The sequence below is a fragment of the Eleutherodactylus coqui genome, chromosome 6 (assembly GCF_035609145.1).
Source record: "Eleutherodactylus coqui strain aEleCoq1 chromosome 6, aEleCoq1.hap1, whole genome shotgun sequence".
Lineage (NCBI taxonomy): Eukaryota > Metazoa > Chordata > Amphibia > Anura > Eleutherodactylidae > Eleutherodactylus > Eleutherodactylus coqui.
The window spans coordinates 117022730-117049076 of NC_089842.1; the positions used below are offsets into that span (position 1 = coordinate 117022730).

General features: G+C 43.5%; 1 protein-coding gene across 7 annotated transcripts in view; it reads right to left on the minus strand.

Moving 5' to 3' along the window:
• The window catches only part of MTOR (mechanistic target of rapamycin kinase), a 155445-nt gene that overhangs the window by 35490 nt on the left and 93608 nt on the right, over positions 1 to 26347 (minus strand). For 6 of the 7 annotated variants that reach the window (XR_010793177.1, XM_066607451.1, XM_066607449.1 and 3 more), the window contains 9 exons: positions 25669 to 25794; positions 23796 to 23927; positions 17658 to 17772; positions 16527 to 16653; positions 13747 to 13864; positions 13462 to 13656; positions 12939 to 13039; positions 10559 to 10655; positions 7893 to 7991 (listed from right to left, as the gene is read on the minus strand). Coding sequence is in view for 6 of the 7 variants with exons in the window: in XM_066607451.1 (XP_066463548.1) it covers positions 7893 to 7991; positions 10559 to 10655; positions 12939 to 13039; positions 13462 to 13656; positions 13747 to 13864; positions 16527 to 16653; positions 17658 to 17772; positions 23796 to 23927; positions 25669 to 25794 (1110 nt within the window). In the remaining variant the exon portion in view is untranslated. The remainder of the gene's footprint in view (positions 1 to 7892; positions 7992 to 10558; positions 10656 to 12938; positions 13040 to 13461; positions 13657 to 13746; positions 13865 to 16526; positions 16654 to 17657; positions 17773 to 23795; positions 23928 to 25668; positions 25795 to 26347) is intronic. The other variant, XM_066607448.1, reaches the window with a different exon arrangement.

Consider the following 26347-nt stretch of genomic DNA (forward strand, 5'->3'; position numbering starts at 1 on the left):
TAGTGACAGGATGTAATTTAGTCTCTGTACAAAATAAGTAATGTAATGTATGTACAGTGAGTCCACCAGCAGAATAATGAGTACAGCTCTGGAGTGTAATACAGGATGTAACTTAGTCTCAGTAAAAGATAAGTAATGTAATGTATGCACACAGTGACTCCCCCAGCAGAATAGTGAGTGCAGCTCTGCAATATAAAACAGGATGTAACTCAGGATCAGATCAGGATAAGTAATGTAATGTATGTACACAGTGACTCCACCAGCAGAATAGGGAGCACAGCTCTGGAGTATAATACAGAATGTAACTCAGGATCACTACGGGATATGTAATGTAATGTATGTACACAGGGATTACACCAGCAGAATAGTGAGTGCAGCTCTGGAGTATAATACAGGATGTAACTCAGGATCAGTACAGGATAAGTAATGTAATGTATATATACAGTGACTCGACCAGCAGAATAGTGACAGGATGTAATTTAGTCTCTGTACAAAATAAGTAATGTAATGTATGTACAGTGAGTCCACCAGCAGAATAATGAGTACAGCTCTGGAGTGTAATACAGGATGTAACTTAGTCTCAGTAAAAGATAAGTAATGTAATGTATGCACACAGTGACTCCCCCAGCAGAATAGTGAGTGCAGCTCTGCAATATAAAACAGGATGTAACTCAGGATCAGATCAGGATAAGTAATGTAATGTATGTACACAGTGACTCCACCAGCAGAATAGGGAGCACAGCTCTGGAGTATAATACAGGATATAACTCAGGATCAGTACAGAATAAGTAATGTAATGTGTGTACACAGGGATTACACCACCAGAATAGTGAGTACAGCTCTGGGGTGTAATACAGGATGTAACTTAGTCTCAGTACAGGATAAGTAATGTAATGTATGTACACAGTGACTCCACCAGCAGAATAGTGAGTACAGCTCTGGAGTATAATACAGGATGTAACTCAGGATCAGTACATGATAAGTAATGTAATGTATATACACAGTGACTCCACCAGCAGAATAGTGAGTACAGCTCTGAAGTGTAATACAGGATGTAACTCAGGATCAGTACGAGATAAGTAATGTAATGTATATACACAGTGACTCCACCAGAAGAATAGTGAGTGCAGCTCTGCAGTATAATACAGGATCTAACGCAGGATGAGTACAGGATAAGTAATGTAATGTATGTACACAGTGACTCCACCAGCAGAATAGTGAGTACAGCTCTGGTACAAATAGGTTAGCGCTCCTGAACGATAAACACCACTGGTGCTAGTATTTCCGTGTGTTAAAAGTGAAAAACACACTTACCCGGTGTATGGCAGAGACCTATCCACGGATCTCTGCCACCACCCAATATCCAGGAAAGCCTGTAAATGGTTGCTGCTGGTGAATCCCTCAAAATCCCTCAGGGCTAGACTGCAGGAGAGCTTCTGCGGATCCTCCGTCTCCCTGGCCAGGGAGCCGCTAAAGTGTAATCTTGATATATAAAAATAGGATACCGCGCTCCTAGGGATATACACACCCCAAACAGCTGTATATTTACTTCACCTTGTTTATTAATCCGTACTACGCGTTTCGTCCTATGGACTTCCTCAGGTACATAATCTAACATGTAAAAAACACTCCTATATATACACATGTAATGGTTATTACCTTAGTTGATCAGCTGGGCTCGGGAGTCCCGTTCCTCTCCGGCGTCCGGCGGCGTCCCGCCCTGCATCCTGCATCACTGGTGACGCAGGCACACATGACCTAGACGTCGCTCCTTGGGCGCCGCCCCTAATGCGGGGAGGAGTAAGCTCGGGCCGTGCCACAGCTTCTGTGAATGAACATTGCTATGGTTACCATTGTACACAGTTCAGATCGTGCCGCAGCCTCTGTAGATAAGCATGGCCATGGTTGCTATTTGTGTACTATGTACCACCGTGTCTCTAGCCTACACGGTGTGCTTTATATTGTATTATTCATATATCTACCATAAAAACCCATACATCCTACTCTTTAAATTCTACACATATATATGCGAAACATCCTTATAAAATTTGCTCATATAAAATTATGTTCATATGCAATATAAAATATATAAAATAAAAATATTTTTAAAATTCTTATATACCAAAAAATAAAATATATATATATATACACACTTATATACAGTCAAGCACATATATTTCCCCAAATATGCATATAAATTATAGACCATAACGTATGGATGGATTTTAACTTTGTAATCCACACCAACCTCTGTATGTGTATATATTCCTCTACATATATTTTTATCTTATATTTTTCCAGGATTTTTAATATTTCCTCTACCTTTTTCTCTAAGTTTTTTTATTTGTTTTTTTATATATGTTTTTTCATTATTTTTTTATATTATTGTTATTTTGTTATAATTTTTCTAAAATCTCATTGAGTCCTTTGGGGACCAATGTCCCTATCCTGTATATCCAGAACATCTCTTTCTCTCTAAGTTTGTGAGTAGAGATGTTCTGGATAGACTCAATGGGTGTAACTCGCAATCCTGTTGAGTCTTTAGCATGAATTATGGAGAAATGTCTGGAAATACTATGTTTTGTGTAACCCTTGTGAATATTACTGCGATGTTGGTTCAAACGCTCTCTCAGTGTATTAATTGTTCTACCAACATATCTAAGCTTACACGGACATTCTAGCATATAAACGACTCCCTTAACGTTGCATGACATTCTTTGTTTTATCCTAATCTTTTCGCCATTCGTCAATTCAATGACTTTAGCCCCATGATTTATATTAAGGCAACACTTGCATCGTTTTTCCCTACATTTATATATCCCTCCTTTCTCACCTTGATCTCTAATAGAATCAATTGTTTTGTATATTTTATTTTCCTTTTTTGGGCACGATGGTGCTATGAGATTTTTTAGAGTTTTATTTCGCCTGAATATACAAGGAGGTCTATCAGGAAGGTTACTCTCCAAGAAAGGGTCTTCTTTCAAGATAGCCCAATTTCTCTTAAGGATATTACTGATTCTACTCGCCTGTGTACTATACTTAGTCACAAAAGATGTGCGAAATTTATCCATTTTTATCTTCACCTCAATTTCTTTTTCCTTTTCTTGACTCATATTAGATCGACTTATATTGGACGTCTTTTTTTGACTCAAAGCTTGTTCATAGGCTGCCTCTATTAACTTCTTGGGATAACCCTTTTCTAGAAACCGTTTTTTAAGGATTTTCGACTGTGTTTTATAATCAATAATTCTCGTGCAGTTCCTTTTTACTCTCTGATATTGACCAAATGGTATATTATTTTTCCAATTTTTTTGATGGCAACTAAAGTAGTTTAAGTAACTGTTAGAATCTACTGTTTTAAAGTGTGTCTTTGATATAATTTTATTGATGTTACTATCGCCCTCCAGTTCGAGATCTAAATAGATAGCCTTTTTTGCATCAATATTATATGTAAATTTAAAGTGGAATTCATTCGGGGTGAGGTCTTCGATATAATTTCTCAGATCCTCTTCCTTACCGTTCCATATGATGATCAAATCATCAATAAATCGTTTGTACATAACCACTCTATCATCTTTGAATCTCTCCTTTTCGAATATCCCCATGACTAAATTGGCGAAACTTGGCGCACACTTAGTTCCCATCGCCGTACCGATCTTTTGGCGATAAAAATCGCCATTGTACGAAAAAATGTTCTTTTGTAGTATGAACATCAAACTCTCTTGTAGGAAACCTCTTTGATGGGCAGGCATCAATGGGTCCTCACTCAATGTTAATCCCACTGCTTCAACACCCTTTACATGGTCAATATTCGAGTAAAGAGCTTCGATGTCTATTGTGCACCAAATGTAGGATGATTCCCATTTTATATTTTCAATCAATTCTAATAGGTGTCCCGAATCTCGTAGGTATGAAGGTAAACTGACCACATATTTCTGGAACTGATGATCAATCAGTTCAGACAGCCTATGTGTGATAGCCTGCATGCCTGCTATTATAGGTCTCCCTGGGGGATTGAACAGGCTCTTGTGTACCTTAGGCACATGGTAGAAGTATGGGACACCAATCGGTGTTTCTTTTAGATATTTATACTCCATTTTTCCCATACTATTCTTTTCATATGCTTTGTCTATCAATGCTTTGTCTAGAAACACCGATTGGTGTCCCATACTTCTACCATGTGCCTAAGGTACACAAGAGCCTGTTCAATCCCCCAGGGAGACCTATAATAGCAGGCATGCAGGCTATCACACATAGGCTGTCTGAACTGATTGATCATCAGTTCCAGAAATATGTGGTCAGTTTACCTTCATACCTACGAGATTCGGGACACCTATTAGAATTGATTGAAAATATAAAATGGGAATCATCCTACATTTGGTGCACAATAGACATCGAAGCTCTTTACTCGAATATTGACCATGTAAAGGGTGTTGAAGCAGTGGGATTAACATTGAGTGAGGACCCATTGATGCCTGCCCATCAAAGAGGTTTCCTACAAGAGAGTTTGATGTTCATACTACAAAAGAACATTTTTTCGTACAATGGCGATTTTTATCGCCAAAAGATCGGTACGGCGATGGGAACTAAGTGTGCGCCAAGTTTCGCCAATTTAGTCATGGGGATATTCGAAAAGGAGAGATTCAAAGATGATAGAGTGGTTATGTACAAACGATTTATTGATGATTTGATCATCATATGGAACGGTAAGGAAGAGGATCTGAGAAATTATATCGAAGACCTCACCCCGAATGAATTCCACTTTAAATTTACATATAATATTGATGCAAAAAAGGCTATCTATTTAGATCTCGAACTGGAGGGCGATAGTAACATCAATAAAATTATATCAAAGACACACTTTAAAACAGTAGATTCTAACAGTTACTTAAACTACTTTAGTTGCCATCAAAAAAATTGGAAAAATAATATACCATTTGGTCAATATCAGAGAGTAAAAAGGAACTGCACGAGAATTATTGATTATAAAACACAGTCGAAAATCCTTAAAAAACGGTTTCTAGAAAAGGGTTATCCCAAGAAGTTAATAGAGGCAGCCTATGAACAAGCTTTGAGTCAAAAAAAGACGTCCAATATAAGTCGATCTAATATGAGTCAAGAAAAGGAAAAAGAAATTGAGGTGAAGATAAAAATGGATAAATTTCGCACATCTTTTGTGACTAAGTATAGTACACAGGCGAGTAGAATCAGTAATATCCTTAAGAGAAATTGGGCTATCTTGAAAGAAGACCCTTTCTTGGAGAGTAACCTTCCTGATAGACCTCCTTGTATATTCAGGCGAAATAAAACTCTAAAAAATCTCATAGCACCATCGTGCCCAAAAAAGGAAAATAAAATATACAAAACAATTGATTCTATTAGAGATCAAGGTGAGAAAGGAGGGATATATAAATGTAGGGAAAAACGATGCAAGTGTTGCCTTAATATAAATCATGGGGCTAAAGTCATTGAATTGACGAATGGCGAAAAGATTAGGATAAAACAAAGAATGTCATGCAACGTTAAGGGAGTCGTTTATATGCTAGAATGTCCGTGTAAGCTTAGATATGTTGGTAGAACAATTAATACACTGAGAGAGCGTTTGAACCAACATCGCAGTAATATTCACAAGGGTTACACAAAACATAGTATTTCCAGACATTTCTCCATAATTCATGCTAAAGACTCAACAGGATTGCGAGTTACACCCATTGAGTCTATCCAGAACATCTCTACTCACAAACTTAGAGAGAAAGAGATGTTCTGGATATACAGGATAGGGACATTGGTCCCCAAAGGACTCAATGAGATTTTAGAAAAATTATAACAAAATAACAATAATATAAAAAAATAATGAAAAAACATATATAAAAAAACAAATAAAAAAACTTAGAGAAAAAGGTAGAGGAAATATTAAAAATCCTGGAAAAATATAAGATAAAAATATATGTAGAGGAATATATACACATACAGAGGTTGGTGTGGATTACAAAGTTAAAATCCATCCATACGTTATGGTCTATAATTTATATGCATATTTGGGGAAATATATGTGCTTGACTGTATATAAGTGTGTATATATATATATATTTTATTTTTTGGTATATAAGAATTTTAAAAATATTTTTATTTTATATATTTTATATTGCATATGAACATAATTTTATATGAGCAAATTTTATAAGGATGTTTCGCATATATATGTGTAGAATTTAAAGAGTAGGATGTATGGGTTTTTATGGTAGATATATGAATAATACAATATAAAGCACACCGTGTAGGCTAGAGACACGGTGGTACATAGTACACAAATAGCAACCATGGCCATGCTTATCTACAGAGGCTGCGGCACGATCTGAACTGTGTACAATGGTAACCATAGCAATGTTCATTCACAGAAGCTGTGGCACGGCCCGAGCTTACTCCTCCCCGCATTAGGGGCGGCGCCCAAGGAGCGACGTCTAGGTCATGTGTGCCTGCGTCACCAGTGATGCAGGATGCAGGGCGGGACGCCGCCGGACGCCGGAGAGGAACGGGACTCCCGAGCCCAGCTGATCAACTAAGGTAATAACCATTACATGTGTATATATAGGAGTGTTTTTTACATGTTAGATTATGTACCTGAGGAAGTCCATAGGACGAAACGCGTAGTACGGATTAATAAACAAGGTGAAGTAAATATACAGCTGTTTGGGGTGTGTATATCCCTAGGAGCGCGGTATCCTATTTTTATATATCAAGAGTACAGCTCTGGAGTATATAATACAGGATGTAACTCAGGATCAGTACATGATAAGTAATGTAATGTATGTACGTACACAGAAATTATGAAGGCTTCTAAATACAAAATGCAGCAAAATGTTCGATACAATAGTCTTATTCTAGAGCTTCGTCATGCCTGATAAGGTCTACAGCACCGGTCCTGGTAACTTGTCCAGATTAGCATTCACATGGCCAGAAATATTATAAAACCCTCCATAATATGCGAATATTACTAAATGATGAAATCCTCAGATGGACTCTTTGTCCATTTTATCAGCCACAATCTCGAGAGGCTTCCAGGGAAATCACAGCTCCATTGTTCATTGTTTTTCATCTCAGTAATGAGAGGCAGTGATACGAATTCCAGAGAAGCTTCATGAAATAACACAGCAGTTCCCCATCTTTCTCATTGTTCCTGAGTGTTATGACGATTGTTATAACTACAAACATTTCATTCCAGAGCAGCGTGCTGCTGCTGGGGGAAAAATATCTTATTTCATTGTGTATTCCAAGACTGATTTGTTGTCATCCGTCCCGGGCAAAGTAATCTGCTGTCTGGTAAAATGCATTAATCTGCCAGGTCACCCTGGAGTATAGTCAGTCACATGCAGAAAACATCCTCCATTAATGGGAATGTACAGCTTTAAGGCTCTGTTCATAGCTGAGCTACTTTAGGAATTCTTCACCATTTTCAGCATCTTTGCTTGGTAGCAATGAATAGAGACAATGAACGCCTAACCTTAATCTAGTTCTGCTACACTTAAGGAGGTAGTCCCATTAAGACAACCTCTGCCCATGCACCATCCTTGAGCATATAGATGTCCTATAGGAGCGATCCTTGTCCAGGACATCTCTCAATGAGCCACAGCGGCCCTAGTCGCTAGCCTCATAGTGGCCAATGAAAGGTAAGTTAGCACAGTTAGCAGGTGACCGATCGCCACAGCAGTGTGTGAGGAAACATCATCTTTGTGCAGCTATATAAGCAGAACCTACAACAAGCAGAGATCCTGAAAACCATCAGGAAATGATAAACAACGGATATCACTAGTCTTTATTTACATAAAAGCAGAAAAGTCTGTATCTTCAGCAACTGCATTCACTAATTAATCTTATTGAGGAGATCTGATTACCTGTGGATGATAGCGTCCAATATCGGTGAGCAGCTGGTGAATGAGCCGTCCTACCAGAGGTCTCGGGGTATCTATTCTGGCAATGAGCTGTGGAATAACCTGCGAGCAACAAACAGAACAAGTACTTAGGAGTACTCATATTTACATATAGTGAATATTGGCTGTAGTTGCAGTCAGCTTTGTTACGGTCTATGGGTGACATTGGTGGAAGCAGAGGAGTCGGGTCCGGTCTTAGTTGCCCCTAGCTGCCAATCACAGTGCAGCTTACATTCTGTATTCAGCAGAGGTAAAATTAAAGTTGTGCCATGATTAGTTGCTTTGGGCAGCAAAACCAGTTTTTCCTTTAGACTGTTTCATCCATCCCCCCCCCCCCAAACTACATTTCTAAGAACGTGCATGGAGCTGCCAGGGATGCACTGAATACATGAAGAATTGCGCGTCTCTTCATGTATTCAGTGCACTGTGCATTGGGGTGCACCAGACTTGACAAAGATCCATTAGGATGGAAACGTCGCTTGCATTACTGCATCTGTTTATTGCTGTACGTGGAACCTGAATGGAATAAAGTTCGTTTTAATTATGGAATGCCGTGGATGCTGCCTCTCTGTGGACTTTGGAGCGGGTCTGGATCCAACCTGCGTGGAGGCGTCACCACCTTGGCCTGTATCCGTGTTCTAACGGGAGCCTGATGAGTGAGTGCTGCTGTATCTATGCAGAGTTATCCGTGCATTGGGGAAAATCTTGCTAGGCCCAGCGTTGCAAGTGCAGGACTTAGTTAATCCTCCCTAAGTGATGAATTTGCATTAGGTAGCAGCTCATGGGAACTCTCAATATGTGATCCAAAGAGGTGTCAATGCAAATGATGGAGGCTGAAAATAGCAACTCTATCAGAGAGCAGGAACTAATATGGGTGGGTGGTCCAACCTACAATCTGGTCCATTCTTAAAATGGAGGTAAGCACTGAGAAGAACTCTCAAGGAGGTTGCCATCAGTCTACACTCAAGAGACCCTTCATGAATGTGAATACAGAAAGTTTATCTCAAGATGGAAATCACTGGTGACACTCCAGAACAAAAAGGATCAGATAAAACAATGCTGGAAAACATCTAAAAACTGCCCAGTTCTTGAACAAGATTATTTGAACAGATGAGACTAAGATCAACATGTAACAGAGTGATGGGAAGAAAACAGTAAAGAAGGAAAGGAAGAGCTGTTGATCCGAAGCATACCACACCATGTCACACATGATAGCATGGCCATGTAACTGGGTGACTGATGTTTATGGATGAGGTAATTGTGGATAGATTTAACAGGATGAATTCCGAAATGTACAGAACAAGACTTTCTACTCATGTTCACTCACATGCCGCACAAGTGACAGGATGGGGCTTCACAGCTTAGATGAATAATTACCCAAAATATAGCACAAGAGCTTCTTAAAGTGTTCCTCCAGTTTCTATACAGGATCAGAGGGGGAGGGGAATATATTACCTGCAGTTGCTCTTCTCTGCCACCCCTCTCATCTGCAGGTTCCAGGTCCCATTTTTAAATGTCAAGGATGGCCGACACAGACTACGTAATCCCCACTATAACTGCTCTCAGATTGGCTACAGCAGGTCAAGTTATCAACACTGGCCAATCAGTGCAGTTTGCATTAAGTAGTTAAAAAATTGCTGCGGGCATCTGGGATTGCTAAAAACAGGGCCTGAATCAGAAGCTTGCCTGGAAACCAAAGGGTTTCTCTAGTTAACAGAAATACAATATTCTTCAAATGATCAAGTTATTTACCCGACCTCAATCTGCTTGAGCCTTTCACTTCATGATGATAAAAACTGAAGGCAGAAACACTAAGAAACAAGAAGCAAATGAAGGCAAGTAAAGCCCCGTCCACGGCAGTGATTTCGTCAGTGGTAAACCGCCAGCAAATCACGCCGGCTGAAGCTTTCCATAGCGTTGCTATGGAAAGCGCCGGCCCCGTGTCCACGAGCGGAGAATCATTGCGATTCTCTGCACGCAGCCTGCAATTTGCAGCATGCTGCGAATTACCCTGATTCTCCGCAGTCAGCCTGTCAGACAGGCTGACCTGCGGAAAACAGTCTGCCGGCTCCTGGGCGGCGGCTCCCGCGGCTGAGCTTCTTAAAGGGGCTGTACCAAGATTGCAAGTTATCCCTTATGCATAGGAGATAACATGCTGATCAGTGTGGGTCTCACGACTCAAGAACGAGGGTCCTGTCACCCGTCTATTTCATTGTCTGGTTACTGCACACCCCGCAGTGAGGGGGAGACTGAATGGAGTGCTGGTTGTGCAAGCACACTATTGCTCCATTCACTTTCAAAGGAGCTGTGGAGATACCAGAGCGTCACCTGCGCGGGCACTTGTGTCAGCCCCATTGATATGGAGCGCTGACTGTGTGCGCTCGGCCAGCACCCCCTTCATGTGGACGTCACTGTGTGGGAAGAAGTGACCCCTGCAGCGACAGGCAGAAGGGGACATGGGAGTCCCGTTCTACAGATCACTTGGGGTCTCTGTGGATAGGGGATAACTTGAAATCTTGTACAACTGCTTTAAGGGAAAAACACTTTAGCTGGAACAATGATTGGCACAGAACATCAGTGCTGACCTTTAAGGGCAATCACCGCTATTTACAGTCAGTCCCTGTTCTTACCTGCAGCCATGTGTCTATCTGAATGGTTTTTATACCCTCGACGAGAGCTTCGTTCACATCAGGCCAGTGACCATAATCAAACCAGAGAGTGAGGACCCTGCAGGTTAAACACAATTATTAGTTAGCTTCATTTTATAAAGTGATGGTGTATTGCTAGGATATGCCGTCTGGGAGGAGGGATTGTCTGGCTTCCATAACCCCTGCCGATCTGCAGAAAGAAGGGGCCCCAACACTAGTGTAGGGCTAGCACAGTGCTGCTTCTGGCCACCTGTTACGCAGTATGCACAAGACTGCAGCAGACCTGCCGTCTGCTGACTGGAGAAGATTGCAGTTCCATGCACCACCAGGTATTCAGGGTGTCACAGTTCCAGGAAAATTTAGAAGGGGTGTTACGCCAGTGTCGTTGCCCCCTCTTTCTCACGTCCCTAAGGCCAGACCCCTACCAATCATAAAATGATGGCCAATTCATTGATTTAAAGGTGTACAGCAGTGGGATCATCCACATTACTGGTAGATTTGCCCAAAGAAGAGAGATATTCCATGCTGACATTTGCTGCAATCAGGAGGACTTATAGACTCCAGCTCAACTTCATCAATAATGGTATGAATAGTACTGTTAAAAAATGCTGTGGATGGTGTGCATGGGTACCAAGACCGATACTACTATAAGGACACTGATATGACTTGTACCACAGCAAGACGGCTACTAGCACTATTATAGTGATGCTGATCTGTTCGAACACATCTGTATGCATACCAGTTTGAATAGAAAATATCTGGAGTTGGGACATATTTGCCCATAAACCTTTTCCAGCTCCTCAGAATCAGGAACCATAGCATTGTAGTCAATCAGTTCTTTATCCATAGCACTGGCATTAGTGCCCATTGGGTACTATTGTGTAGGTTAAGTCTTTCCACAGCGGTCTTTTAATACTTTCTAAACTAACATAAACAAGTAGCTTGAATTTTTAGGCCTCCTGCACGCATATTTGGGATTTCAGCCGCACTTAAGCAGCGCTGCTGATTAGAGCCACCGGATTGGCTCTTCGGCACCACGTGACTACACAGCGTGCACGCGCCTTGCCTTCAGCAGCCGTGCACTACACACTACACTTAAGCAGCTGTGCACAGACTCCCTTTAGGGTTAGGGTAAGGGTTAGCACTAACCCTAAAGGGGGGGGGGGGGGGGGGTCTGTGCACAGCTGCTTAAGTGTAGTGTGTAGTGCACGGTTGCTTAACTGTAGTGTGTAGTGCACGGCTGCTTAAGGCAATCCGCGTGCACGCAGTGTAGTCACGTGGTGCCAAAGAGCCAATCAGGTGGCTCTAATCAGCAGCGCTGCTTAAGTGCGGCTGAAATCCCAAATATGCCTCCTGTACACATGTGGGTCAGCCCCCGCATGCGGGATTCCCGCAGCGGAGTTAGACCCGATGCCTGGCTGGTGACCCCTGCGTACCCGATTGGTGTCTACTTTCGTAGCTGCGGATGTGCCAGCTGGCACTCTGTCACGCAAGCGCAGTAGGCGCCGGCGCTCGGCGATGACACGGATCCCGCGAAACTTCTACAGTGCTCACTGCAGAAGTGCCGCGGGACGGATAGCTTCCACTGACTTCAATGGAAGCAGTCTGTGCGCAGCTGGCACAGAATCGCAGCATGCTGCAATTTCTTCTCCGCAAGTGGAAAATCACAATCGATTTCTTCTCATGGAGATGAAATTGCGATTTGCCATAGCATGCTATGAAGCGTTATTTGCTGCGGAGTCCAGAGGCATTTCTGCCCATATACAGGAGGCCTTACGCTGCCTGTCCATGGCGATTGTTCACGGTGTTATCCATGGCAATAATCTGGCCGCAGGTAATGCAGTGAGAGCTTTCCATAGCATTGCTATGGAAAGCGCAGCCCCCTGTCCACAAGTGGAGAATCATAGCGCTTCTCTGCTCGCGGGATTCAAGTCGCATGCCGCGATTCTCCACGGTGAGCCTATCTGTCAGATAGGCTCGCCGCAGAGAACTGACAGGTCTCCCCCCTGGCGGAATATCGCTACTGATATTCTGCCTCGGCCGTGGACAGGGGGCCTTAGATGTTTGAGATGAGATATATAAACATGTTTTTTGATTCCTCAATTCTTTGAAAACATTGCACAAGTCAGATTTTATTAACTTCTCCCGCACAGTATCTGAATTTTGGCCAAGGCACCAGCTTCTATACAATAGAATTGTTCAGTTGGCCTCGAGTGTCTCTCATATCCTATGTTTAATCCAGGAAATACTTGTGTCCTTATCATTCACTCTCTGATCTCACAGGGAAAGCAAGAGGAAATTGTGCAGGGAAAGAAGACAAGACTGGAGCCAAAGCTTAACTGGTAAAGCTGCTGAGTCTTACCTCAAGGTGTCCTGCAAGTTGTTTCCACGAGACAGAGATATGGAGCGGAAAAATCCCTGGACGGCCGGCACAGTGTACTGTAGTAGGATGTGAGAGATGTCCTGCGTGCAGAAGAAAGAAATCATAGTACACCAAACAATAAATCACCCCCGGGTTACTCTAAGACAATGTTATATAGTTAAAGGGGGATACCACTTAAGTTCAGAGCATCTTAGGCTCTCAACACACTAAACTGCCTCCCTTATCAGGTATATACAGTACATTTATATACAAAATTATATTGTAACTTACTAATAGATTTCTGTAGTTTACATCTAGACCTCCCGTTCATAGGGGCAACCAAGCAAGCACTCCAAGTAAATTAAGTGGTGAGGAGGGACCGCAACATACATAGTGCAGCTTGTTGCACCCTGAACTCCAGGACTGCAATTTTATTTTCAGCAAGTAGCAATGTTAAACAAATGCCCCCCCCCCCTCTTGGTTGCACACAACTGTCACTATATATACATAATGCATCTAATACCTCTGGCGGTGGCTTCTTTTGCACAGGAGAGGGCACAGGGCTGCTCTCACCACTCCCTGCACTGTCACTTCCACTGGCCTCCATGTTGGCACTGGCATTGCTCGGGTGACGGACCTTTTTTTCCTCCTTTGGTGTATTTTTGTGCTTGAAATGTAGAACAGCCTCAAAATTCATTACAGCCCAGGCATGCCAGGCCTGTGAAAAAAACACCAGCATTAACGTATTTCTGTATGTATCACTATTACTGGTGTTATAACATTCACCTGCAAAATGCGACCCTCTCACCTTGTACCAGTTGTGGTCATGCTCGGTGGCGGCACTGTAATACTCAAGGACCGTGACAATTGTGTTTTCATTAATGCCCTGCAAACTCAGCTGCCATTCCCCAAGCTTCAGAAAACACCTGCAAAATTGTGGAAAGTAAGAAAATGCTCAGCTTTGGAGAGTCTAAGAGTATATTCACACAAGGCGGAAATACTGCAGAGTTTACACAGCGGAACTGACTGCCAAAAACTCTTACAGTAGCAGCAGTGTGGATAAGATTTCAGGAGACACTGCGAAGAAGTTCTGGAGCAGAAATTTACCTGCAGTGCAGATTTTAAAGTGAATGTGTCATCAGAAAAAGACCTACTAAAAATATATGTTAAACACAAAAATGTGATTTATATTTTTAGTCATTTTCTTTTTAGCCTTTAGTTACAATCCGTATATATTTATTTAAAATCCTAAAATCCTGCATTTTTCACACAGAGCCTAATACTAGTCTGTCACTTCCTGATCTGTAAAGAAAGCTTTGCAGCAGTCATCTCACTTAAGGCCCTTTTAGACAACAATAAACGCTCAAAAGATGTCGCTCAAGCGAGTATTGAGCGATAATCGTTGTGTCATTTACAGCGCAAGATGAGCGATCACCTTGTACTGTCAGCGGAGGATGCAGAAGACAAGCGGGGTGTCCCCTCTTGTCTTCTGCATCCAGCTGCCCCCCCCCCACCCCCCCGCTCCAGCGCCCAGCTGTTATACAGCAGAGCGCTGGGAGCGGAGGATGCAGAAGACAAGTGGGGTGTCCCCGCTTGTCTTCTGCATACAGCTGTTTTCCTGCTCTAGCGCCTGGCTGTTATACAGCCGGACGCTCGGAGCGGAGGATGCAGAAGACAAGCGGGGTGTTGTCTTCTGTATCCAGATGTTTACTGCACGGAGAGCCCAGCTGTTATACAGCCAAGCGCTCCGTCCCAGGTATGGAGAACAAAGCTGGACAGCCTGTTATCAGGAAGCGGGATACAGCGATCATCGGCTGGTGTAAATGGGCCTTAAGAGTTATGCAGGCGGAGTGGGATACCGCCGCGATAGCTCGGAGAACAATGCAGCTGTTTTGAATTTGCAAACAGCTGCATTGTTCTCGGTGCTTTCAGCTGGTGACGCACTGAGAACTGCCAGCGGGATACCAGCTGAAAGAATGCCATCAGCACCACCCACTGAAATTCTAGCTGGCTAGAAACGAGCGATGAACAAACAGTGCACAAAGGCCGCTCATTTTGAGCGATAATCGTTGTCTAAATGTGCCTTAACACTGAACAATAAACATCTACATGTAGATAACACAGGATCCACCATTCACAAGAAGTATAAGATCTGACTATCTGCTCTACCTCCCTGTAAAATGACCCTTACACAGGTCACAGAGCATGTCTAGACCAGACTCCCACACAATTCAATGGGTCCCCTCCTGTCCATTCTGTGAATAGTCTATGAGGCTGCCATAAAGCATATCACTAAATTCTCTTAAGGTGCTTTTACACAAAACAATTATCGTTCGGAAACCCGTGAACCAGCGAGAATCTGAAGAATAATCGTTCATTTTTCTTTTGTCGTTTGTTTTCTGCATTGTTCAGTGTAAACAGGCAGTCGTTCACTTAGGCCTCATGTCCACGGCAAAATAATATTTAAAATCCGCAGCGTGTCTCACGCACGTGTGATCCGCTCCCCATATGGATGCATTGGACACCCGCAGGTAGTTAAATACCTGCAGATGTCATTTTCCCCTGAGGCGTGGATTGCGTGTGCGGGAAAACACCAGCAGCATGCTCCATTTTAGTGCGGGTCTCCCACGGGGATGGCTCCCGCAGGCTTCTACTGAAGCCTATGGAAGCTGTCCAGATCCACGGTACACCCGCAGCTTAATTTCTGCTCTCCGGCGCAGGAAAGCAGGAGTTAAAAAAAATAGAGCGCATGGCGCATGCGCATGGCAGGCTACCGGCGTGCCGAGCACATCCGCCGGGCCGAAGAAAGAAGATCCGTCCGTGATGGAGGGCAGATCCGCAGCGCCCGGACAGGTGAGTAATGCTTCTTTTTAGGCCACATGTCCGCTCGAAAGGAGGGACCCGCTGCGGGATTCTGCATGGAGAATCCGGAGCGGGCCTGATTTTCCCCGTGGACATGAGGCCTTAGGGTTTCTGAAAGATACCATCCTAGAATGCCTCAAGGAGAACAATGGAATAACTCCTCACCAGCATGGGTTCATAAGGGGGCGATCATTTCAGACCAATTTAATCAGTTTCTACGATGAAGTTCTAGGCTGGACCTGGGAGAGTCTATTGATCTTGTATATCTGGATTTCTCTAAAGCATTTGACACCGTGCCGCATAATAGGCTGATATATAAAATGAGGCAGCTCGGTCTGGGCGAAAACGTGTGTATCTGGGCAAAGAACTGGCCCAGAGATAGAAAGCAGAGGGTGGTAATAAATGGCTCGTACTCTGATTGGGTTCATGCTATGCGATAAACAAGAGGCTCCAAAGGGAAACATGGGCTACAAAACACTGCAAATCACAGCTGTTTAGAGCATGCCGCAATTTTGAAGTCTCACAATATAGCAGCTTTCAAAACATCGCTCATGTGGATGAAGCCATAGGAAAGCATGGGCTCTATATACATGCGATTTGTAGCTTTGTCGCATCGCTACAAAATCGCACTACAAAGTCGCCCGTGCGGATACAGCCTAACATATATCAATTAATCACTAGACACCTACAAAGCAGCAGAAAATCAAGGGGCTTTATGGAGCTCACCTGGCCATAAGCTTTTGCAGTTCCTGCTTCTGCTGTGGATCATCTGCAACGTGCTGGGCCTGGATTTGCACATTTGCTACAAAGTTCTGCATATGGTGTAGAGCCTCAATTTGCTTTGCACGAGGGGCATATTGGCAGAAAAAAAGAGGAAGAGAAATTCAAATGGACGAAGAAGTAAAGAGCAGAGAGAAAAAAAACCCCAAAGAATGGAAAAGTATGGAACTCAGTTGGAACTGTATTAGCACAGGAATCCTTCAGTATATAGGCCAGTGATGGCGAACGTTTTAGGGAACGAGTGCTCAAACTGCAACCTAAAGCCTACTTTTTTATTGCAAAGGGCCAACATGTTAGGGCTCGGGGCTTATCGCGATGTATGAGTTTTACCTCCATCATCATAAAAAGGACAGGGCAGTTTTAAAGTTGAAAGGAAGGAAGGCCCTGTTTTTTTTCATAGCCGGAGCACTGGAGTATCACTGGTGCGGATTTTGATTAGAAATCAGCCGCATATCTGAAGCTGAAGTCATACTATGCGGCACCCCCACCACCACTACCACCACCTCCTCCTCTGTAGGCTTCCCACTGTCAGAGCTCCCAGCTTCTGGTTCCCAGTGGCTTGTAGTGGCCTCACCTGACCAGGCCACTGGAAACCAGAAGTTAGGAAGAGCTGACAGTGGTAAGCCTTCGGAGGGCGTGAAGGGGAGCGCCACATAGTATGAAATTAGCTGCAGATATGCAGCTGATTTTGAGTCAAAATCCACATCAATAGTATGGTTTTTGAGTTTTTTTGAGTTTTTCCGCTACGTGTAAACATATCCTAAGTCAGCTTGAGTTATGCTGCCACATGCAGAGTGGCCTCAGTAGTAATAATAGTGTCCCCACCCCACAGAGGTCCCAGTAGTAATAGTGACCCGACCCCACAGAGACCCCAGTAGTAATAGTGACCCCACCCACAGAGGCCCCAATACTAATATTGACCCCCACAGTGGCCCCAGTAGTAATAGTGATACCCTCTCCTCCACAGTAGCCCCAGCAGTGTCTCCCCTCCACAGTAGCCCCAGTAGTAATAGCCCCCCCCTTCCTCTTCACAGTAGCCCCAGCAGTAATAGTGTCCCCCTGAAACACATGCACTTACCTTCTCCTTGTAGTCGGAGCCCTGCTGTTGCTGCTGCTGCTGCTTCTCTTCTTGGCGCTGCTGCTGCGGAGGAAAGTGTGCACGCCCAGACTCCTCCTCCCTTTTCCTCTCCTCCTGCAGAACCAAAGAGCATAGGTCAGGGAAGGAAGATCCCGGGTCCACACACTGCTGACTGTATGTGCACCAATAGCAACGCTGCTGAGTAATTACCGGCCAGGAAGCTGCGGCACCCCGACTGGTAATCACTATCGTGCTGAGCAGCCTTCAGCACGCGTGCCAACAGAGTCTCTACACACTCTTTCCGGCACACGTGCCATAGGTTCGCCACCACGAATATAGGCTGTACTTACATAAAATCTCTTTAACCCCTTTGTGACTGCAATTTGCTTTTTTACTGACCTCAATAATGGATTTAAACCTAAAAGTTCATCTTTTTAAGAGGGTGGTTAGACTGACTACCGACAGCCAGGCTCCTGCTCTAACCACCAGAATCTGAGAAACCTCAGATCCTGTCAGTTTAACCTCTTGCATTCCACAATCAATAGCAACTACAGTATGTATGAAAATGACAAGAGAAGGACTTTATATCACCCTCAGCACCGCACAGTGTGATTGTAAAGTACCAATTGGTTCCCATGGTAGTTAGAAGCCCGACAAAGATCTCCATGTTTGTCATGTAACTCAGCCTAAGCCAGCCAACCACTGAGTCTAATATGTGAATGTAATAGGCTAAGTAGAACGTACTACAAAAGTAATGTAGTGTAAGATTCAAGCAATTGAATTATGCATCTTCCAGTCCCCTTCAGAGACTTAAAAACTGTGTAAAAGTTCAATAAAGTTTGATTGAAAGAAAAAAAAAAATCAACTTAAGATTTTTCTACTCACCATAAAAGCTTTTTCTCATGTTGTTCATTGGGGAACACAGTTGAAGACCATGGGAATAGCTACTGCCACTCAGAGGCAGACACTAAGCAATAAAGTGTTAGCTCCTCCTACCAGCTATACCCCCTGCAGGCACCAAGCTAATCCATTTCTATGCAAGCAGTATGAGCAACGAAGTAGGTCAGAGAAAAAAAACAAAAAAAAACCCAGCAAACTAAAAAACATAAAAAGATGTAAAACCGTCAAAAGCTCAGTGAATGGAAAGCCACATCAAATGAGGAGTGAAAGCGCCAGCAAGGAAAGAATACCGTAAAGGCCTTAGAATCAAATTGGATTGGTGCTGTACCCCAATGAACGAGACGAGAAAGAAATTTTACAGTAAGTATAAAAATCTTTTTTTCTTGTCCGTATGATTGGGGGCCACCATGAGATGTTCCAGAGCAGTGCCCGGCCAAGAACTCTTCGACCGAGAGACTCAAACGTGTACACCCGGTAGATCATCGAAAAGGTGTGCAAGAAGCCCCACTTGGCGGCCTTATACATTTAAAGAGTAGAAGCACTGTTGCATATTGCTAAGAGGTACCCGTTGCCCAAGTAGAATGCACAGTAGAGGGTCCCTGTCCTTGGCATAGTAAGTCTCCGCCACCACTGACCTGATGCACCACGATCTGACAGCCTTGGAAATCACTAGGCCACGTTGCAGTGCATCTAAGATCACAAAAAGAGATTCAGAGCATCTGAAAGCAGCCATCAGAGAGATAGGTCCTTAGCGCTTGAACAAGATGCAACTTATGCAGAGATGCGAAGCAAAGGAAGAAAAGGAAAGAAGATTATGTCTTCAATATGGAAGACCTACATCACCTTAAGCAGGAAGGAGGACACAAGACGCAAAACAATCTTGTCCTGCTGGAAAACATTGAACGAACGTTTGGCCGACAAGCCCATTGGTTCAGAAGACGACGATGGATGGAGGTGATCGCCACTACAAAGGCCCCTTTCAGGACAGAAGACGAGCTGGGATGTCGTACAAGGGCCGGCTCGAAAGGGTGAAATTTAAGTGCATCCAGTACCAGATCAATTTCCTAAAACAGCGATAGGAGAATGGTAAGGGGAGTGGAGGGGGGGTAGCGACCCCCTGCAGAAAGGTACAGATGGTAGACTTGGAAGTCAGGTGGCATTGGAAAAGTATAGACAATGCCGACATCTGACTCTTGAGGGAACTGAGGGTCAAACCCATATCCATACCCTTCTGGAAAAAGGACAGGAGTCAGAATAGCAAACAACACATAGGAATAAAGCTGTGATGTTAACCCTAGAGGAAAAAGGCTTTCCAGACACGATGCTAGATCCAAGAGGAAGAGAGTTTGTTAGCCTTCATCATGGTTTTAATGACAAGATCTGCAAATCCACAGATTCTCAGGACCACGGCTTCAAATGCCATGCAGTTAAGCGAAGCGTGGACAACTCAGGTGGAAAAGGGGTCCATGAAAGAGCAGATCTTCCTGAAAAAGGCGGTGCTACGGAGTGTCAACAAGCAGATCGATGAGATCCGTGTACCACTTTTGGAGCAATGAGTATTACCAGAAGGGCCTTCCATTGAGAACTTCGCAGGATGAGTGGGAAAAGAGGGGAGGTGTACGGTTACATGAGGATACTCACTGTTCTAGCCAGGGGGTCCTGAAAGCTGGACACAAAAATTGGAAGCTTGCGGTTGATTTTGGATGACATCAGATCGACATCCAGATAACTCCATCTTAGACAGACAAAGAGCTTCAAAGTAATCGGAATTGTTGTTCCGGGGTCAACATTCTTGCTGGGAAAGTTGGCTATCTAGTTGTCGATCCCCGGTATGTAGACCACCTAGATAGCTAGAAGGTTATATTTGGCCCTATGAAGATGTTCACTGCTTCTACCATGACTGCTGTGCTATGGGTGGCCTTCACGTTATGCGTCTGAACTGGAAATTGGAAAGCCCCTTAGCTGGGATGCGAAGTGTTTTAGCAATGCGAGAATGGCCCGAAGTTCCAACATATTTATTGGAAGGGCAGACTCCCTTAAAGTGTAAGTGCCCTGCAGTGTACCACCACCCCCCGAGAGCCTAGGGGGGTGGTGGTACACTGGAGACTACTTGCCAGTGTAAAGTAAGAAAAAAGCGTCGCAGATGGATCCGAGGAGAGTCCATCCACTAGAGAAGGGCACGTTGAAGCTGCCATGAGGCGCAAATTTTTTGGTGGAGAGAGTGCAAGGATTTGTGCCAGAGAGACAGAATGGCCCGTAGGAGAGGCCCAACATAAAAATGTCAGAATAAAATTGCCTTGAAGGAGGAGACCATCAGCCCCAGTCTTCGCATGTAGTGCTGAATGGCCAAAGGGTGCTGCACTTGTGAGAGAATGCAGTTTCTGCAAGGGAAGAAGTACACGGGCCAGTGTCGTGTGGAAGGAGAGGCCCAGAAAAAATTCAAGACTTGTAACTTGGGGAGATTAAAGATCCACCTGAACCTAGGCAGCGTATTGTGGAGACTTCTTACGAGTGTCTGACCTGGTCGGAGCCTTCACCAAGACATCGTTCAGATAGGGGATGGTACTATCCTTTTGGAGTTGGGAAGAGCCATCACTGATACCAGAATCTTTGCGAATACTCGGGTGAGGCCGTGGCCAACCTGAAAGGAAAGGCTGTGGGGACTGGCAGTGTGACAACCTGACGGTGAAGCAGACAAAAATAATGATAGGCCCAAGAGATTGTGATGAAAAAAAGTTCCCCAGATCAATGTACGCAATAACAGATTTTTGCAATTCCATGTAGAAATGTCAAATCTTGATCTATTAGAATAATGTTTTCAAATCCAGAACAGGTCTGATAATGCCATTCTTTCTGGGGACCACAAAGAGATTGGAAGAGGATCCTATAAAGTGTTCTGAGGAGAAAGACGGAAATGATTACCCTGTGAGTGGATAGGATGTGTATCGACTGAGCTTAAGTGTTGGCTTTTAAAGGAGCCCCTGAAATTCTGGAGCTGAAGAAACAATCTGAAGGGAGTGATGAGAATGCTCTAGCGTAGTCCAAGGAAAAGGCCTCCTGAACTCAGATGTTAGAAACGTGAGATAGCCAGGTCTACCAGAATTGGGAAGATCGTCCACCCCTAGCCTGGATGGTTTGAGCGGGGGCCTTTCATGAGTAGGACTTCAAGCGCTGTGGCCAGGGACAACAGTAGGAAAGTGGTTTAATTAAAGGCCTCAGTTTTTGTGTTAGGGGCTGAAGCGATGAAAGTTAAAAAAAAACAGAAAAAAACTTTAGTCTTTTGTAGGTCTCACACAGCTGAATGTATTCTGTGGTAGATGAGAGGTTTTACAATCAATAGCTTCAGAGATCATCTCTTTCAGTTTGGCGCTGAAGAGGCGCAATCCTACAAATGGATGATCTATTACCGTAATGACCTCATAGATGCAGCATCTGCAGCCCAGGATTTGAGCCAGAGTTCAGTGTGTGTGTCTACTGAAGTTGCCGAGGAGCAAGCCAAGGGTCTTGCGCAATGTCTGTTAATTCCTCCAGAGAAGAAATAGGAAGAGCTCATCAGCGTAATTGCTTAGCCCATTCAGTCGTGGCCCTACCAACTACTGACTCAGGTGAAAGTGAAAAGAGGCCAAATTGCAGACGTGCGTCTCTGGTCCACGAACTCTATAAAAAACGTTTTGGGCATTGAAGATAGATACTTCCATGGATGTTAAAGGTGTCTAATTCATGAGAGCTAAAAATCTTTTTTATCCTATCCTTACAACCAAGCTCTTGGCTTCCATTTTTCCTAGTGACAGTAGCTATACCTACAGTCTGCAGCTGTGTCTCCCACTGATACGCACAAGAAAAACCTATGCCTTTTCCCCACAAAAACCCTTTTTAAATGGACAAAATAATAAAAAAAAAATGTTAAAGCAATACATAATAGGCTTTACTGCATTCGTATTGACCCAGACACTGAAAGAATTTTGATATTTTGCACACATGGTGAATACCGTAAAAATAATTTTTAAAAAGTAATACCAGAATTGCCATTTTTCTTCTGTTTGGCTCCCAAAAAATGTAATAAAAAGCAAAGCAAAACTCACATGTACTTCAAAATAGTACCAATAAAAATACAACTCTTTCAACAAAAAACAAGACCTCACATAAGCTCGGTTGCCAGAAAATCAAAAATATTATGGGTCTGGGAATGCGGCAAGGCAAATTTATTTATTTTTTTAAACGCATTTTTATTGTGCAAAATCAGTATTAAAAAAAAAAATCTATATAAAAACTTGGTATCGCAGTAATCGTGCTAATCCAGATTGAAAAATGATCATGTTGTCTTTACCAAATGTGAGCACTGTAAAAACAAAATCCCCCCAAAATGGCAGAATTTCTGGATGTTTTTCTCATCTGCTCCCCCCAAAATGTAATAAACGTTATGTAATGCATTATATGTGTACCCAAGTGTGGTGCCATAAAAATATACAACTGGTCCAAAAAACCAAAGCACTTATACGGCTATGTCAAAAAGTTATGGGTCTTGCAATGTGCCGATGAAAATTGCTTGGTCCTTAAGGCACAAAATAGGCTGGTCACGAAAGGTTTAAGCTGGGGAGTGTACAACTGAGGAAGGAGACATTTTGCCTCACTGCCCAGGATTAATGAGTTAATTAGATAACGGGGTTTGGAAGCTGGTTATAGAGGGTGAGGACAGTTAGGGACAACATAGAGGGATATACTGAGAGCAGATATGATACATCCAGAGAAATACACTTAGGAAGACCACCAATAAAGTACTGTATGCAGAGGTTACCGTCACTCCCAGGCCCTGGTGCCTGAAGGAGTCCAAACAAAGGAAGCAATATATCAAACTGCACATAATGTTTGGGCTACAGATAGGAAATTGGGGACCCAAGAGCTGAATCTGAAGAAATGTTGATGTCGCATACCCACGTCTTGATTCACTAAGTCAGGACCTCACAAAGTCCATTTGCAAGACTCCTAGACTTTACACCATAAAAGACCTCATCACATCTATAAAAAACTTGGATGTGCACAGAAGGCGCAGATATCTCTCTGCTTCCATCTACCCCCTATCTGCTTTTCTCATTGCACGCAATGTCCCGGCTGCATGATGGCATGGCTCCCAGACAGCTAAAGAAAACAGTCTTTTTTTCGGGAACTCTTGAGTCACTTTCAGCCTGTGTGATCTGAGCGCTGCACCACATTACAAAACATGGATGCACGGTCAGTACCTTTCGCGTACTCTTCCACATGTACTTCATGTAAGCGTAGGTGACTTGTGGGTGAGCTGTAGGTAAGGGCTGTTCTTGATCCAATGCTGGGTCTGCTCCAAGTAACATCACTAACGTCTTGTGAGAGAGAGCCTGCAGAATAAAAGACAGGATGCTGTTATAGACTGTGCCCTTGTGACTGAATGGCTGAAACAGTTTGCTTTTATCACCCCATAAGGCACGGGCTACCTAGGATTAACAGTAGGTGGCAGGTCCTCAACCAGAGACCCCCACCTTTTACCTGAAGTAGACCACCCTTCTAAGGATAAAACTACCTTTATATTCTGATATGATGCTTCGATTCAACTTCAGTTCACATGTAGATAGATTAGGATTCATTCATACTTTTAAGAAAGAGAATTCATCACCATCACCTTGGACATCACCATAAACTAAAGTAATGAGTGAATAGTGGAAAGGACACCATTGAAATCTGAAATTGGTATCCTTATAAACACTCCCATCACCCCGCTGTGCCCCTGCAAATTGGTTGTTCGCTGCATAATGAAGCACAAGACTAGCTCTTTGCATTACATGCACGTCCTGTCTATGCAGCGATCGGCCAGCTTGTAGGTGCACAGCAGGGAAATGGATGCGAAAGTATGGATTTAAACCTTGTCCTTTACTGCATTCACTCATTACTTTATTTTAAGTGGTCTGATGTGACTGGTTACCTTTAGAAAGGTTGTCCCCATGCCCAAGCATAATAAAGAGATCCTATACTGGCTTCTCCTGGTTCCCACGCAGCTGCAGCTTCGGTCTCCCCTTGGATGCTGCAGCCAATGGGATGTCACAGGCTGCTGCAGCCAATCCAAGACCCCAGTGCTTGAATGCCGAGACCTGTGAATGGCTGCAGAAGTCTGCGACGTCTGATTCTCAGATTGCCTCTGCAGCCTGTAAACCATTTTGGTGCAGAGTATGGAGGTACTGTGCTGGAAATTACAGACTCTGAAGAGGCGAGTATACGATATATATATATTTTTAAAATCATTATTATGATTGAGTGCAGGGAGCATTAATTTAAAAAAAAAACAACAAAAAACAACTTGGACAACCCCTTTAACAAAAACTTGACTCCTCCTGAAATATCTGATTTAGCAAATTCTTGTATTCCCCATGTAATATCGATTCTGGAGCATCACTACTTAGAACTCTGCATTGTGCCATTCCTCTGTAATTCCTCCAGGAAATCTATGAATATGTTGAGAACTATTCCCATTGTTGTGATGCATCTCCAGACAGTCTGCCAATGTGAGCACAGACTGGGCAGTTCCAGGGTAGGTAGGGGCACACCCTAGTGGCAAGAACAGTAGCATCAGCCAGGTGTCAATGCTTCCCGAAGGAATAACAAAGGGATAACACAATGTTATCCTTATTAATGGTCCCAGATCATTCCTTTCAGTACTGCATTGAAACTATTGGGAACTGTGAAACTATGCATAAAAGCTTCTCCATCAGGCATAATATCTTGGTCATCATTAATGGAAACCGCTTACTGATGCTTCTGTGCAGTATTTTGGAGGACAGGGACAAAATGGTTTCCCATTGAAACTAATGGGACTGAATTAGTAAAACATACAAACGTGAAAATAATATCCAGGAAACTACAAGAAATTTGAATTTTGAGAGTGTCTAATAACTCTGTATGTTATTTCTCAGTAGCTGCTGACATGACAGGACACAAGTTCAGTCTGATGCTCTTAAGGGAACCGCGAGAATGACGCGTGATTATTTTGCAGACTACTAATGTCACGTGGACACGGTTCCTTGCTGCGCTGAATGACAGATGTAAAACAGACAAACAGAAGGCAATGGCCCGGGGACATGCTCTCACCATACGGCCACTCTTGCTGCAGAGACTTGCATATTTCAGCCAAGTTCTCATGTCTTCATGAGGACTGACCACAAGGGACTGAACCATCAAAATCTTCTGCCAGTCCTCAATGATGCGCTGACAGCCCTGTGAGAGAAGTCATACATTACCGTCACATGATCAGGCTGGCGGTGACGTCGCTGACACTTCACATACTTTATAATCAATGTGACATAATACAGTCATACAATGTAACGGAGACTCTGTTGCGTCCCCAAGGTGTGCAGCCAAGTCAGAATAAATGACAATATCCTATTATATAAAGGTGGGAATGACGTTAGTACTGTACAACTCAGAGGACAAGCCTGCCAGGTTATTTGCAATTGATTACTGGAATAATGCACCTTCCAGAAGCCTGGACTTGTTGGCAAAGGTTATTTCTCTGGCTGTACACTGCTCTGCATTTACCAGATGTCAACATTTGCAGGACACTTGGCTAGGGACATAGTCTTTGGCCTGGGATCCCCGCCCCCAGCACAAGTCGTCTGTACACCAAGTATGTCTGCATGTATCATGGGTGTGACTGCGTGCCAGTGTGTGCCTCTATCTGGCTGCAGAAGGTGAGAAATACCTGCTCCCCCCTCCACACCTAATAAAGCTCTGTCCCGACACTACGGGGTATATTAGAAATGTGAATGGG